The 16,717-nt window shown below is 35.2% G+C and overlaps 1 protein-coding gene across 1 annotated transcript; it reads left to right on the forward strand.

The window, feature by feature from the left end:
* Window positions 1-213: 213 nt before the first annotated feature.
* On the forward strand, window positions 214-4,853 carry LOC134683522 (uncharacterized). The gene is made up of 4 exons (XM_063542831.1): window positions 214-411; window positions 2,023-2,198; window positions 3,223-3,339; window positions 4,512-4,853. The coding sequence occupies exons 1-4, from the start codon at window positions 342-344 to the stop codon at window positions 4,569-4,571; spliced, it is 423 nt and encodes a 140-aa protein (XP_063398901.1). The 5' UTR covers window positions 214-341; the 3' UTR covers window positions 4,572-4,853.
* Window positions 4,854-16,717: the final 11,864 nt, after the last annotated feature.

Here is a 16,717-nt window from a genome sequence, read left to right on the forward strand (position 1 = left end):
AACTAATTTGATTGAAAATAAGATTGTTTTACCTTCCTATTTCATAATCTGATAATTTCTTTGTATGAATTAAAGAACATTCTACTTTTGTGTAAAATAAGTATCCGACGTTCTACCTACTATGTAATGCAATCAATGTTTACATTGTATATTGAATAGAGATTCTACCCTTTGCAGGTCATATTTTAGAACGTTCTACCTTATAACTAATCAGTTTACCTGGCGACTGATATATTGGTTGATGATGAGTGTATACACTATATAAAAGAAACATAAAGTCACTGAATAACCTACATACTTTCAACTGGCGCTACAGGTTAATGTATACATAGTATTTCGATATGGCTCAATTTTTAGGAAAATGGAATTCAGTATCTATGACCAACATCGAAGCTGTAGGAAAAGTATTGGGTCAGTTTTTTATTTTTTATTTTATATTTATTATGCATATCTGCACATTTAATTTTAAAAGTATTGGGTCAGTTTTTTATTTTTTATTTTATATTTATTATGCATATCTGCACATTTAATTTTAAACATATTTTATTCATTAAGATATGAAAAGGATTGAGCAACAGGCACAACCTATAAAAACTCTCTCCATATTACATGTTCAAGGTATAATTCAATTATAACAACTGTATTTAAAATAATGCAATATAGTGGAACATGCATGCTACTTATGAGCACACACGTGACAATATATGTTTACAGTGTTACTTACTAAATGCAAAGTATATTTAAGAATATATAGGCAATTACTCATCATGTATTCAAGAACCTTGAAACATACAAATATTCTTTATAAGTCATTAAATATATAAATATATATATACAAACTCGTCTAAAGATACGCCGCTAGATTAAAACTGACGTGGAAATGTAACACATGCCCACCGAAAGCTCTTTCTTTGAGAGCCCAGGTGGTCGTGTGGTCTAGAAAACGGCTGCAGTGCAGGCGATTTGGTGTCACGATATCACAGTAGCATGGGTTCTAATCCCGGCGAGGGAAGAACCAAAAATTTGCGAAAGTAAATTTACAGATCTAACATTGTTGGGTTGATGTTTGGACTTTTTTTTGAAGGATAATGGTTTATTTCATCCAAATATTTATAGTAATACTACAAGAGATCTAGACGTCCAGAGGAGAAGAGAACAATAAAATGATTAATGATCACTTAGGGCAATGTCAATGATACTTATAGAAAATATCTTAAGTCTAGATATATACTTTGAATAGAATAAATGCTAAAATGATGTATTCCCATTTTTAATATAAAGAATAATGAGTGCCGATTAGGTTCACCAACATTCACACACAATACTAAATTCTAGGTAGTCGGAATAGAATGCACTCAAAATGCCCAAAAATTGTGTCCACCATAAGTCACCATTAGGGAGGAAATAAAACCCACTAATGATATCATTTACCAAAGGAGGGTCGAAAGTAATCAGAAAGACTTTCAATATCATAGATAAAAAAACGGACAAAAGAAATAAAACCTAGACAAAAAAAGTACACAAGACACAACAAAGAAAACTGTAAGACTAAGCAACATGAACCCCACTCAAAAACTGGGATGATCACATGTGCTCTGGAATGGTAAACAGATTCTGCTCGACATGTGGTACCTGTCATGTTGCTCATGTAATTACAAAATCGGTAAATAGTCTAATTAGCTAGGTCACATTTATGAAAAGGGAACGGATTGTAGTATCGAGATAAGAAACAAATCCGATACCATTGTACACGTTGTATAAATAAGACAGTTAAGGTTTATTAGTAATTTTAGAATCTTGGTCAATGTTTGATATAGGGATTAATTTACGATGACGACCAAAGAATTTGTGTATTTGTTGCAAAAATATATAGCCGGTTACAAATTAAAATATACAATCAGCAGAATGACAACGGAATTTAATGAAATCCTAGTTTAAGTTTTCCATGTAATTATGCTAGTTGTTTGTCTCAGTCTTAGCTTTTTTAACGTATTGATTATACATGTATTAATTAACTTGCAGGCTTTACAGATGAAATGATTAAAAAGTACCAAGAATCTAAATGGACATTTGAGTTCACCAAAGATGGAGATACGTTCTCAATTACAAATGAATCAAATAACACACCTAAATCAACTAATACATACGAAGAGGGGAAGGAATTGGTGACGAAAAACTCATTTGGACAATGTCTTAAGGTAGTCAAAATTGAAGTGTATTATTATAATTTACTTTTTCTTTTTATGTGTTTGAACTTTTGATTTTGTCGTTTGATTACATGTTCCTCGGAGTTCAGTATTTTTGTGATTTTACTTTTCCCTATGCAAGATTGAGGAATTGGAGACAAATATGAACATTTATTATACATGTGTATGATCCATCTTCAGTTGTTCAAACACATGAGTGGGTGTATGGAAGCTTATACTTACTTTCAGGTCTTGTAAAACAGGAATCTACTGGTTTTATGTCAGGTATGCACCACGGAGACAAGGCGTAAAACCATTTTGCCGACTTTGAATATTATGTTTTGTCCAGAAACGTTCAGCACAAAAAAGTCCGAAATGTTATTTACGTTAACATTACTTTCTGTTTCATTAATATCAAAATGAAACACATCATCCCAATTTTCGCCCCGCTCCCATTTCTATTAATTATATCTTGTAAATTAGCTATTCGCTTAAATTTTTTTTTTTTACTACGGTCCTCTAATGAGTCTTATGTAGACGAAACGCGCGTCTGGCGTATTAAATTATATAGATATAGGAAGATGTGGTGTGAGTGCCAATGAGACAACTCTCCATCCAAACAACAATTCAAATATATAGTCCGGATAACTTTGATAACAGTTACTATTTACATCACTGGGTCGATGCCACTGCTGCTGGATGTTTTGTCCCCGAAAGTATCACAAGCCCAGTAGTCAGCACTTCGGTGTAGACATGAATATCAATAATATGGTCATTTTGATAAATTTCCTTTTTATAAAAACTTTGAAATTTTTAAAAAACTAAGGATTTTCTTATCCAAGGCAAAGATTACCTCAGCCGTTTTTGGAACAACGTTTTTGAATTTTGGGTCCTTAATGCTCTTTAACTTTGTGATTGCTTGGCTTTATAACTATTTTGATCTGAGCGTCACTGATGAGTCTAATATAGTCGAAACGCGCGTCTGGCATATTAAATTATAATCCTGGTATCTTTGATAACTATCTTTGTGTTTTAGATTACTATCACATTTGACTCGGATTCCAAAATGACTGTATTGGAAAAAATGGAACTACCAGGTGGTTGGAAAAATATAAAACTTGTACGAACAGTTGAAGGAAACAAAATGACAGCAGTGAGTATTCATTAAATTAATAATGTTTATGGACCCTACTGTAGCCATGCCATTTGTATGGGAAAAATCTCATTGCAAATCATAACACATCACCTTATTTATTTAAGGAATGACTGTAATATTTTTTCTGTCTATGAAGAAATAACATAAAAATTGAGGCACACTGAATAACTCGCGTAGCGGGTTATTTTACGGTGTGCACCGAATTGTTTATGCTATTTCGAATAGAAAGCCTGAATAAATGTTACATTCATTTCTTATAATTCAATTCTAAATTTTATTTTAAACCGTATAACACCATTAAAAACCATTGCGATGACGACACAAACACATGACCAAATTATGCCAACGGGCTGATAAGAAAATAACGTCAACCAATCAGAAGACGCGTTACATTAAAAATTAAATTATTTATAAATCAACCACATAAATCACATCGTACTTCTGAGACTGATATTGCAAATCGCTACTTGTAGATTATCGTTGATCATCTCAACGCGATTGATTTTGTTGCTTGAGCCGGTACGGTTGAGATGACCAGAGATAATCTGTTTATCGCTATTTTACCTATGAAGACGTTATCAATTTCATATCAATTTCATTAGCAACGCCACGTGTCTCCTTAGTTTCTAGCGATAGTTTTCAAATCACTCGACACCGCTGAGAAATGAAATTATCAGTCCGTAAGAACAAAGGAAAATTTTGAAAAATAGCGATGAAAAAGCTTTATAGAATGCTTAAACGTTTTATATATTGAGTGCAACTGTTTTTAAACATACCTGAAATATAAACTTGATAAGGGTTTATTGAAACACAGTCGTTTTTAAACTTAAGAATATTTTATTTCAACTGATCAAAATCAATTTGTTTAGTTTACAGGATTTTGTTTACCACTGCACTCAAACATACCCCATCCCGAATATAAAAAATAATAGCCGATTTTGAAAAAAACTACTTACAATGTAACTGTATGTGTACTTTTAAACAAATTGAACTTTTCCAACTATCTGTCACAAAACCAGTTTTATTTTTTAGCTGTAATAATATACTAATTACTTTTTATTGTGTCTGACGTATGTTGCGTAAAAATTATGAACATTTACTAATAAAGTATTACGAATGAATCATAATGATATCGACAATGATATCATAGCAACTGATTGTCATTTAAGGTTGTGGAAGTACTGGAAAGTGGCGCAAAGATGACCCAAACTTTCGAGAAATGCACATAGTCTGAGGAACAAACAAACCAACGGAGTGGTAGTTAACGTCTTGCATAAGCGTTGTATGAATGTATGAAATCGTCTTGCGATGAATTTAAACAGAATATGTGTGTATATGTGTGTGTAATAAAAAAGCGACAAAAAAAAACTGTTTTTTTTGTTAAAGAACAGAAGAGCACAGAAAACTTCAGCAAAAATCAGACAATCATTTGTTTTTATGTTTAACCACTATAATATTTGAAGTTAATAAACACTTGTTGGCAGCTATGCAATAAACTTTTTTCTAAGATAGTTATCCCTTAATTTATTTTTTCTTAACTACATCTTAAATAAAGGCAACAGTAGTATACCGCTGTTTAAAGACATTCCTGCAGCACGAACATAGCATTAGAGAAAAAAGGTTCAACACTGTGTTTAAAAGGGGAGAAAATACAAAGAGAAAAAAAAAGCAAAATCAGGCAATTCAAAAGTCAAAATCCATATAAAGAGGAGAACAAAAAACAAAACAAATAGACAAAACATACCACCAAAATATGCACTAGACATACTTAGCTATGACTCTGCACAAATGAATCAGAGACTGAGGTATTTTGGGTAGATTAGAAGCTTTTGCGTCACCTGTGATAAATAACTGGTGTGTTATAAAAGAAGAAAATGTGGTATGATTGATAATTATACAACTTTTCACAAGAGACCATATGAAACAGAAATTAACATCTTTAGGTCACTATACGGCCTTCAACAATGAGTAAAGGCCCGTATCGCATAGTCGACTATAAAAGTTCCCGAAATGACAAATGTAAAACAGCTAAAACGAGAAATCTAACGGCCTAATTAATGTGCAAATAAACAAAACAAAAATATGTAACACATCAACAAACGACAACCACTGAGGATCTTGACACGGGATAGACACATACATACAGCATTTGTTTGAGTTAAACATGTTAGCAGGATCACACTCTGCCCTAACCTTGGACAGTGATGTAACAGTACAACATAAGAACTAATAAAATCAGTTGATGTAGCAAAGTTTTCTTTTTATCACATTTTGGATTCTACATGTATATGACATTCTTAAAACCCCTTCTATTACAAGAATATAAATGCATGAAAAGGTTGACAGCCTGAGATTCAGGGTTACGGGGAGGGAAAACACGGCTTTTGCTCTCATGCTGGTGTTTTCTTTCAGGAAGCCAATGATTTCAAGCATACTGTTTGTTTTACCGTACATGGAAAGTTCAAAAATTGCAGGTATATAAATAGGGTTTTGGTCTGAAATGGGTTTTTCAAATGATAGCTAGTCATCTTTCAAAGGCTGCAACTGATTTTATATGCGATATCCCAGGTTGGTTGCATATGAATATACTATCTACAGAACTATGGACAAAGTCCTTGTTTACTCCAGTAATTTTCTAGTCCTATCTACTTTATAACAAGTACATACAGTGGAGATCACTTCTAACCTCTCATTAGAATTGTCAGAATGTCAGAATATCTGTCATAGAACTGTTCTAACCTGTCCTAGGACAGTTCTACCTAGAACAATTCTACCCTAGAACTGACTAAAAGGTGTCAGGCTGACAGTTCTACGTACTGTTCTAGAACAGTTCTCCTGGCATATTTAATGAGAGGTTAGTTATCAAAGGTACCAGGATTATAATTTAGTACGCCAGACGCGCGTTTCGTCTACATAAGACTCATCAGTGACGCTCATATCAAAAATTTTATAAAGCCAAACAAGTAAAAAGTTGAAGAGCATAGAAGTGATCTCCACGGTACTTTTGAAAGTACATAATGTATTTGCATGTAAAAAATATAAGTTTATTCCCCTCCATATGGTCCAGTGACTACAAATAATGACTATTGAGAGTTCTTAAAATAACATTTACATGTAATTGACATTAATTAATTTAATTAATACAAAGGTTTGACACACACAAGTTATCTCCCATCTTAATAAGTACTTAGAGAGACGTTTTATTGAAACAGGCGGAAACCCTATTGAAATTACAAAAGAAATGGAACTCTTTTTTAAGAAAAGTTTAAAAGCAAAATTGGTACACTTGGACTTTGTACATCTGTTTCTATGGGCTTTGAAAGAGTAATAAAGATGGGTTTGTTTTTATTTTATGCATCTTATATACATGTACGTGTTGTACTTGAATTATGTTATGGAGCATTGAGAAACTTGTACATACTTTGAGACTCTTCATCTTTTATATATTAAGCTTTGGATGTTACATATTTTGGCCACGAGCATCACTTAAGAGACATGTATTGTCGAAATGCGCATCTGGTGCAGAAAAATTGGTACCATTAATGTTATTATTGCAAACTTTTGAAATAATTATATAAGAGAGCATTTTTCATAAAACAGTTGATTGTGGCATTGCCAGGTTCAAATCATAGTGAGTCTGTTTTATACATAGCATAAATTCCGACGAAAAACAAAAATGATAATAGATTGATAGTTGTAAAGCCTTATTTTGCATCTCTCCCCACCTTCAGTCAAGTCAGAATAATTGTCTCATCGGTTTACAGGTGGAATTTTTCAAAAGTACATAAGCATAATAACTGATGCCCAATATATACATGTAACTAGCAGATAAATTTTGGTCTATTGAAATACAAACGGCATATACATGTCTATTGGCCCGATTATTCCATCGTTTATATGACAGTTCGCACTATTGAAAAGCTATACCATAGCTCTAACAATTCTAATCTTTCAACGACTCTCCGTAGACAAAAAGAAGACTACTTGATTAGACAATTAGAAACTGTGACACCTTATGGTTGCAATGACAAAATTGATGGTATAGGTATTCTGTCTAGTCCTTCGTGTAACTCGGTGAATGTGATGAATATTTTCAACTCGACTCCTCGAGGTAGACACAGTCATGGTCATCGTCATTATACATCACCTTTTCTGCATGATGTCTCCATTAATGACCTGCTGTCATTTATACAACAGCCGTTAGGTATTCATCACATTCGCACGAAACTTTATTCATTACCCCTTACAAAACTTCATCCACTGTTACAAACCCTCATTCTTCTTCTTCTTCCCGGTTACGAGTCGAACTCTATAAAAGTGTAATTGACTCGGGCGCATCTCAAACAGACAGGAGGCCACTCCTCTCTGGCCAAAAGTAAAAGTCCAGGAAAATCTGGATGGTATTTACAATAAAATATGCTTAATTACAACTATATACACTGGTTCTCCTGCTGTCTATTTGAGGTGTGGTTGGGTCCAGGGGATGATGTTCACTCTGGCCCTGAAGTCCTCTAGTGATCCGGACTCCACTACTGATTCTGGGAGTTTGTTCCACTCTCTTGTTGTTCTCGGGAAGAATGAGTGATAGAAGACGTCTCTCTTCACTCTTGTCTGTCTAAATTTGTGGTTGCCCCTGGTTCTACTGTCCCCTGATGCATAGTACTTGGCTGGATCAATGGCAATCATCTGGTGTTGAGTCTTGTAACACAGCACAAGACTCTGTTTCCATCGTCTGTGCTGCAGAGATTCCCATTCAAGTTGGTCCAGAAGCTTTGTGACACATCCTGTAGAGTTGTCCTGGTAGCAACTGTAGACAAAGCGAGCTGCTCGTCGCTGTACCTGCTCTATGTCACGTATGATGGTAATTTGGTGGGGATCCCATACCGGGGAAGCATATTCCAGGGTTGGTCTAACTAACGTGCAGTATGCTGTAGCTTTTGTTGCTGGAGTACACCTACCCAGATTCATCCGTAAGAATCCTAGTGTCTTGGAGGCTTTCCCTATGGTCTGATTGATGTGATTTGACCAGGTGAGATCTTTGCTGATGGTGAGCCCAAGGTATTTCCCACTGTCTATTGTTTCTAATCTGTGTCCATGGAGTGAGTAGGATGTCTGATGTTGTTGACGTTGTCCAGAAACACGGATGACTGTGCATTTTTCTGGGTGGAAGCGCATTTGCCACTGTTTTTCCCACTCTTCCAGCGAGGAAAGATCTTTCTGCAGCAAGTCTGCATCTTCTGGTTTCCTGATACGCCGGTAGAGTAGGCAGTCATCGGCAAACAGTCTAGCGCTTGATGTTGTAGCTTCTGGGAGGTCATTGATGTATGCCAAAAAGAGTAAGGGACCCATCACAGTGCCCTTTGGAACTCCAGATACCACATCGAGTGGGTCAGACTTGTGATTTTCAAGGATCACAGACTGGGTTCTGTTGGACAGGAACTGTCTTATCCATTCAAGTTGGACACCTCTTACTCCGTAGTAGTCCATTTTGTGTAGCAGTCTGTTATGTGGTACCTTATCAAAGGCCTTGGCGAAGTCTAACAGGATGATATCTGTCTGATCGCCATCCTCCATGTTCTTGGCTATTTCATGTATGGTTATGAGGAGCTGGGATTCGCATGAGCGTTTGGTTCTGAACCCATGTTGTTCGTCACACAATATGGAGTTTCTGTCAAAGTGGTCCATGATAGTACTGTGGACTATGTGCTCTAGTAGCTTACATGTGATTGATGTGAGGGATACTGGTCGGTAGTTTGCTGCTGTGTGTTTTTCACCTTTCTTAAAGACTGGGACAATGTTGGCTGTCCTCCAAACTTCTGGTACTGACCCCTGATCCATTGACAGTTGGTACAGTCTAGTCAGGTAAGGTGACAGGTGTTCAGCAGTGTTCTTTAGCATGAAGGCTGGTATATCATCTGGCCCAGTTGCCTTAAAAGGTCTTATTCCTCTGAGGAGTTAAGTGACTCCATTCTGGCTTATTTTTATTGGTCTCATGGTTGGGTATGGGCTTGGACCTTTATCTGGCATGTTGTTAAGGTCTTCCTGTGTGTAGACTGAGTGGAATTGGTTGTTCAAGATTGCAGCTTTTGTTGGTGTGTCACTGTGGAGGTATCCATCTTTATTTTTCAGAGTTGTTATGCCTGAAGATTCCTGTTTCCTACTTTTTATGTACGACCAAAATCTTTTGGGGTTCTTGTATAAGTCTTCACTAACAATGTCTTGCATAAATTTGGTGTGTGCTCGTCTAGATTCACGTTGAAGTTCGGCTTTGATGTTTTTATAGCGTTTCCAGTCCTTTGGAGAGTCGGTGAGTTTTGCTTTGGAGTAATCTCTTTGTTTCTGTCTGCTCATTCGTCTTAGGTGGGTGTTCATCCAAGGGTGGCTCTGTCTAGCCAGTGATCTTTTGGTTGGTACAAATTTTTCCATGGATTCTTTTATGATCTGTTTGATTGATGTCCACATGGTGTCAATATCGTCAAACTCGGTCTTGCTGAAAAGATCATATTGACTGTCAAGATGTTTCCCTATTCTTTCTAAGTCTGCTTTCTTCCAAAGGTTTATTTTACGCTTTGTTGGTTTTGGTTTGTTGATATTTGCTGTAATGTCCACTAACACTATGTCGTGGTCGCTATTTCCTATAGGTGGCAGTGTTTTACATCTATCTATGTTTCCTGGGTGGCTTGTAAACATAAGGTCTAGTATATTGTTTCCTCTTGTGGTGTTGTTATTTACTTGCTGGATTGACAAGTCAGCTGACATCTGTAAGAATGCTCTGTTGATTGTTTGTGGCAGTTGGTGACCCTTTATTTCATTTCTTTCCCAAATAATTCAAACTTGAAGCTATAATTTCGGATATTGCAAGTCACAGACTTTTCAAGCCAGTCCGCATTGGAAAAGATGAAAAAGAGAAAAGATCTTTCCTTACTCTTTCCTCTGTCAACAAATTTTTCGATGGCGACAACGTAGGCAATATCCTTCATCATAAATTAGTCCAATAGAAAATACCTCTTTATTTCATAGACCAGTCTGTACCAATCATTTCCGATACCTATACCAATCTATTGCAACTAAAATTTTCAATTACAAACACATTTTGCAGGATCTCGATATTGACGACATTGAGTCTAAACCTTCTGGTTGCACTTGTGCTAGTTTCCAATTCACATATAATCCTGCTGGCCACGTTATTACCGGTGACCTTAACATTGTTAATAACACTTCTCTATCTACGAAATTTGTTATCAAAAGGTCCGAAATATCGTGAGCCTAAATCTATCAATTGCAAATACTACTTTAAAATTGTGATGGATACAGTCGAGGATTATGCCAAGGCAATGGACTAAGCGCAAGAAGGAAGACGTAGACTCTCTTTTCGAATGTATAAGGGCAGTGAGGTCGTTGATACAAATCAGAATTAAGAAACTGAATTGGCCCATCAATGCCCATGCTACGTTAATCTTTAAAGACCCAAATGTTGCTCAACACCTATCCGACCTCTATGATAAATATGTTCTTGTCCCCGCAGACAAAGCCTAAGATAACATCGTTTTTGTGTGTAAAAGTCATTACATTAACTGCTTGATAAACGAATAAGGTATTGACAATTCACTTGGAAACCCAACATATACCCTCACGACACTTACCAAAGAGGAAATCCTGGATAATCATAGGTCTGTTCTTTGTTCCTTTGGAATTTCAATCAAAGATGAAGAACTAGATCTTCCACCACTGTATTGGATACCTAAACTACATAAGTTTCCTTACAAACAACGGTATATTGCTGGGTCTTCCAAGTGCTCCACGAAACCTCTTTCTTAATTATTAACATCTATTTTATCAGCAATCAAAGACGGGCTTCAAAGTTATTGTGAAACTGCTTATTCTAGAGGTGGCGCAAATCAGATGTGGATACTTAAAAATTCCAAAGATCTTTTAGATTACATACAATATTACTCTCTTTCATCTTGTAACAGTATTAAAACATTTGACTTTTCTACTCTTTACACAAGTATTCCACATTCCAAACTAAAAGACAAATTAAAAAAGGTGGTATTGCTTTGCTTCATAAAAAATAATGGAAAACGTAGATACAAGCATCTTGTCTTAGAAAAGAATAAATCCTACTTTGTAAAGGTCCACTCTGATTCAAACAAAAAGTTCTCGGAAACTGATATAATCAAGATGCTTGATTTTTTTATTGACAACATATTCGTTCGGAGGACGTGTTTTTCAACAGACTGTCGGCATTCCAATGGGAACAAACTGTGCCCTCTACTTGCCGACTTTTTATTATGAAGCGGACTTCATGCAGTAACTTCTAAGGAAGAAAGATAAGAAGTTAGCAATATATTTTAACTCTACTTTCCGCTATATAGATGATGTTCTTTCACTAAATAATTCAAAATTTGGTGACTATGTGGAACGCATCTTTCCCATTGAACAAGAGATAAAAGATACTACAGATACAGTTAAGTCGGCTTCATATCTTGACTAATAGTTAGAAATTGACAATGAGGATCGGTTGAAAACAAAACTTTACGACAAAAGAGATGATTTCAGCTTTCCAATTGGGAACTTTCCATTTCTAAGTAGCAACATTCTAGTAGCACCTGCATACAGGGTATATATCTCCCAATTGATAAGATATTCAGCCAATACGATAACTACAATCCCCTTTCCTTTTATGAATTTGACCTACCGAATAAGACTATTTACCGGATTTGATATCACATAAGCAACACCACGGGTGCCACATGTGGGGCAGGATCTGCTTACCCTTCCGGAGCACCTGAGATCACCCCTAGGTTTTGCTGGGGTTCGTGTTGTTTATTCTATGGTTTTCTATGTTGAGTCATGTGTACTATTGTTTGTCTGTTTGTCTTTTTCATTTTCACCCATGGCGTTGTCAGTTTGTTTTGTCAGTTTGCTTTAGATTTATGAGTTTGACTGTCCCTTTGGTATCTTTCGACCCTCTTGTATAAGGTTCGTAATTGTGCTATTTTCATAAATTAATTGGTTTTCAAGAGCTAAATTGGCTGAATTGGCGTCTGGCGAATCTAAATCATAATCCTGGTACCTGTCATAATTTTTGCACCACTGGGTCGATGCCACTGCTGGTGGACGTTTCGTCCACGAGGGTATCACCAGCCCAGTAGTCAACAATCCGGTGCAGACATGAATATCAATACTGTGGTATTTTTTTTCTAAATTTCCTGTTTTAATTTTTCGAAACACTAAGGATTTTCTTATCCCAGGCATAAATTACCTTAGCAGTATTTGGAACCACTTTTTGGAATATTGAATCCTCAATGCTCTTCAACTTTATTTGTTTGGCTTTATAAATATTTTGATATGAGTGTCACTGATGAGTCTTGTGTAGACGAAACAATCGTCTGGCGTACTAAATTATAATCCTGGTACCTTTGATAACTTTTACAACACTGGGTCGATACCACTGCTGGTAGACGTTCCGGTGTTGACATGAACATCAATAATGTGGTTATTTTTCTTAATTTCCTGTTTACAAAACTTTTAATTTTTCGAAACACTAAGGATTTTCTTATCCCAGGCATAGATTACCTTAGCCGTATTTGGCACAACTATTTTGAATGTTGGATCCTCAATGCTCTTTAACTTTTTACTTGTTTGGCTTTATAAATATTTTTATATGAGCGTCACTGATGAGTCTTATGTAGACGAAACGCACGTCTGGCTTACTAAATTATAATCCTGGTACCTTTGATAACTTTGGCAGCGCATCCGTCATTCCTACAATTCGCTTTCATTTTCTTTACGAACGTCGGAATGGGGAGATATATTTGACTCTTAGAATTCTGGCTGTAAAGGGTTGTGACTCTTAGAATTAAAGATAAACGGTAAATAAAATAGCATAACGTTGAACTCATGTCTACATCTTTTTGTTTGAAACTCATAATTAAAAGGTTACATGAAAATATGCGATGGATATGATTAATAAATAAATTTGTCTATGATATTGTTAGAATCAAAACTAGTCTTAGTTTTAGATAAAGAAACCTTTTGACCGACCGTGCGAGGGCTGTGTAGCCAGTCAAGATCGGTAAAAACTGCCGTCATCATCAACAAATCTTTTGGCCGACCGTGCGAGGGCTGTGTAGCTAGTCAAGATCGGTAAAAACTGCCGTCATCATCAACAAATCTTTTGGCCGACCGTGCGAGGGCTATGTAGCCAGTCGAGATCGGTAAAAACTGCCGTCATCATCAACTACCATTTTGGCCGACCGTGCGAGGGCTGTGTAGCCAGTCAAGATCGGTGAAAACTGCCGTCATCATCAACTAACATTTTGGCCGACCGTGTGAGGCTGTGTAGCCCTTCAAGATCGGTAAAAACTGCTATCATCATCAACATCATCATCAACAAACATTTTGGCCGACCGTGCGAGAGCAGTGTAGCCAGTCAAGGTCGTTTAAAACTGCTATCATCATCAACATCATCATCAACAAACATTTTGACCGACCGTGCGAAGGTGTGTAGCCAGTCAAGGTCGTTAAAAACTGCCATTATCAACATCATCATCAACAAACCTTTTGGCAAACCGTGCGAGAGTGTGTAGCCGGTCAAGGTCGGTAAAAACTGCTATCATTATCAACATCATCATCAACAAACATTTTAGCCGACCGTGCGAGGGTGTGTAGCCAGTCAATGTCGTTAAAAACTGCAATATCAACAACAAACCCATTTCAATTTAAGTGAGTGCAACCCCTTAAGAAATGTTAAAATGGTTTATTGTGAAGTAATTCAGAAATGTCTTTCATTGGAGGTTCCTGTTATACAAATCCCAGTAACTGTCTAAGTATATTTAAAATAGTATGTCAGACAATGAAAAATACATTTGCAGCAAAAAATGCAAAAAATACAAACCGATTAAAAAAATCTGAGTGTTTTCTCCACAGCAAATTGTGCTTTCATGTTAATTGACCGTCGTCACCAGCTTTACCATTGTCGCAAATTATTAAATGTAGGGTGTTGATGGATTGTTTGTAATTTTGGCATGTTTGAATTGATCATCTTATTCAATGATTAATGTACTGTACATACATGCACAGGATATAGATATAGGAAGATGTGGTATGAGTGCCAATGAGACAACTCTCCATCCAAATAACAATTTATAAAAGTAAACCATTATAGGTCAATGTACGGCCCTCAAAACGGAGCCTAGGAACAACAAGCTATAAAGGGCCCCCAAAATTACTAGTGTTAAACCATTCAAACGGGAAAACCAACGGTCTAATCTACTAGTATTATAAAAAAACGAGAAACGAGAAACACGTATAAATTACATAAAAACACGACAACTACTGTACATCAGATTCCTGACTTAGGACAGGTGCAAACAGTTGCAACGGGATTAAACCATTAAAATGGTACCAATCCTTCTCCCTTTTCTGAAACAATAGTATAACATCAAAACATAAAAACACACACAATAAAATATCAATTGGAAGGCTTAACTAAATCAAAAAGCGTAAGTTAACACACTATGAACGAACAAATTTGATCTGCGATACCTGAATGCAATTACATAGTTAATTAAATTATTAAGGACAAACATTCAAGGCCAAAAAGCAAACAAACAAGTTCAAACAAAGTTACCGCGAAATATTTAAACCTTTAGAAAATAATCATTTTTGACAAAAAACGGATATGTCTGGTTTCAGGAATAAACATAGGTTGTTTTTCATGTTTAGCCTTGGTGTTGTCAGTTTGTTTTAGATTTATGAGTTTGACTGTCCCTTTGGTATCTTTCGTCCCTCTTGTAAGATAACAAAAACAATTCGATTTTCTCCAATAGCTCTTTGCATCCATGACAGCTGTTTATTCGGGACAATTATATAGTTTTTAATGTAAACTTTGTTGTACGAACGTACATGACTTTTAGAACGCACCTAAGCATGTGAGATTTCCGCGGGGTTTTGGTGAATGTAAACAGAAAGATACTACTTATATTATACTACCAATAGTTTCTAGTTAATTAGTAAACCATGAATTAAGTTCAATGTAAACAGTAGTAAATGTATATTTGTTTCTTGTTATTTGCACTTGATTTTTTTTGACAAATAAAATTTTTAGGTGTCATCACAATATTTTTATATATTATTGCCTTAAGGGCATACGATACAGTTTTGATCCTGTATTTACAAGTTCGTGAAAATTTGCATATAGGCTATTTTTTATCTGATTAAATCAAATATGTAATAAAAATATACCTTCATGTGCTACTTTTTGAGAAAAATGAGGTCGAAATTTTGTATATTTGCTCAAAATTCAGATTTGTGGCCGTAATTTCTTTTTCGAAAGAAAGACATAACTTTTTTGTTATAAAAGATAAACAGAAATTGTTTTTTGTTAAATAATCGGTAATTTCTGTATTTTATAAGTATTCTAAAAAATTATGCATGTTTTATTCAGAAATAACTCATATTTTATCAAATGTTCATGAATGGAGGAAAACACGTCATTTTTTGCTGCATGCTTATCAAAATTAAAAAACATCCTCTGTTTACAGTTTTATAAAATTTGGGTCACATAACCTCCCTTCAAAATGAAACAAATTGCTGTTTTAAAAAATAGGGGTCCATGAACTCGCTTTCAAATTAAATCAGTTTGAATGATAAAAATCAGTCAAAAAATGCATCTTTTCCCGATGTCACAGTTTGACGTCGCAAAAATTACATTTTACGTTAGCGACGTCATTACCACCCCTGTAACTGTATCGTATGTGCTTCTGAAGGTTATCGAAATTATAGTTTTAAACATATACTGAAATTTAAATACGTCGGATATCTTTTTTAAAGATAGTTCTTGTTTAATATCCGTCGTAAATTGTCAGTTTATAGATTATTTTTTGTTAAGGAGCGTAAAAAAAGTTTGTTTCCAGTTTTTGGTGAAAAAATAATTTGTTTTGGACCCTGAGAAATTTTTTTTTTGATTCACCCATGTACTGCTGAAATTGAAAGAAAAAAATATGTTTTCGGTTTGTCGCTAAAAAAATAGATTGTTCTTCGCCGAAGGCGAAAAAAAAGTTTGTACAGAAAAAAAACCCAAACATACAAATCTTACGGTTTTGAAAGTTTAAATAACAATATATATGGAATAAAACTGTGAACATAAAGGTTTCAGCATATATCAAGAATTTGACAAAAAGTATATAATGAAAATATTTTTTATTTTTTTTTATTTTTACGATTAAAAAGGTTCAATACCAACTTCATGCATCTATAAATATGTCAATTGTGCACTTCAACTTAATTTATATAGAATTAAGACCAACTTATAACAAAGGTAAAGTATTATGATTTACGATCGTCTATAGTTATTTAACAGGTCAAATGT

The sequence above is a fragment of the Mytilus trossulus genome, chromosome 9, assembly GCF_036588685.1.
Source record: "Mytilus trossulus isolate FHL-02 chromosome 9, PNRI_Mtr1.1.1.hap1, whole genome shotgun sequence".
In the NCBI taxonomy this organism is placed as follows: domain Eukaryota; kingdom Metazoa; phylum Mollusca; class Bivalvia; order Mytilida; family Mytilidae; genus Mytilus; species Mytilus trossulus.

Bases quoted from the DNA above. Each gene is read 5' to 3' on its own strand.
- LOC134683522 (XM_063542831.1), top strand. From the start codon at position 342: ATGGCTCAATTTTTAGGAAAATGGAATTCAGTATCTATGACCAACATC. The intron at 412-2,022 runs GTCAGTTTTTTA...ATTAACTTGCAG, and splicing joins AGCTGTAGGAAAAGTATTGG to GCTTTACAGATGAAATGATT. The intron at 2,199-3,222 runs GTAGTCAAAATT...TTTGTGTTTTAG, and splicing joins CATTTGGACAATGTCTTAAG to ATTACTATCACATTTGACTC.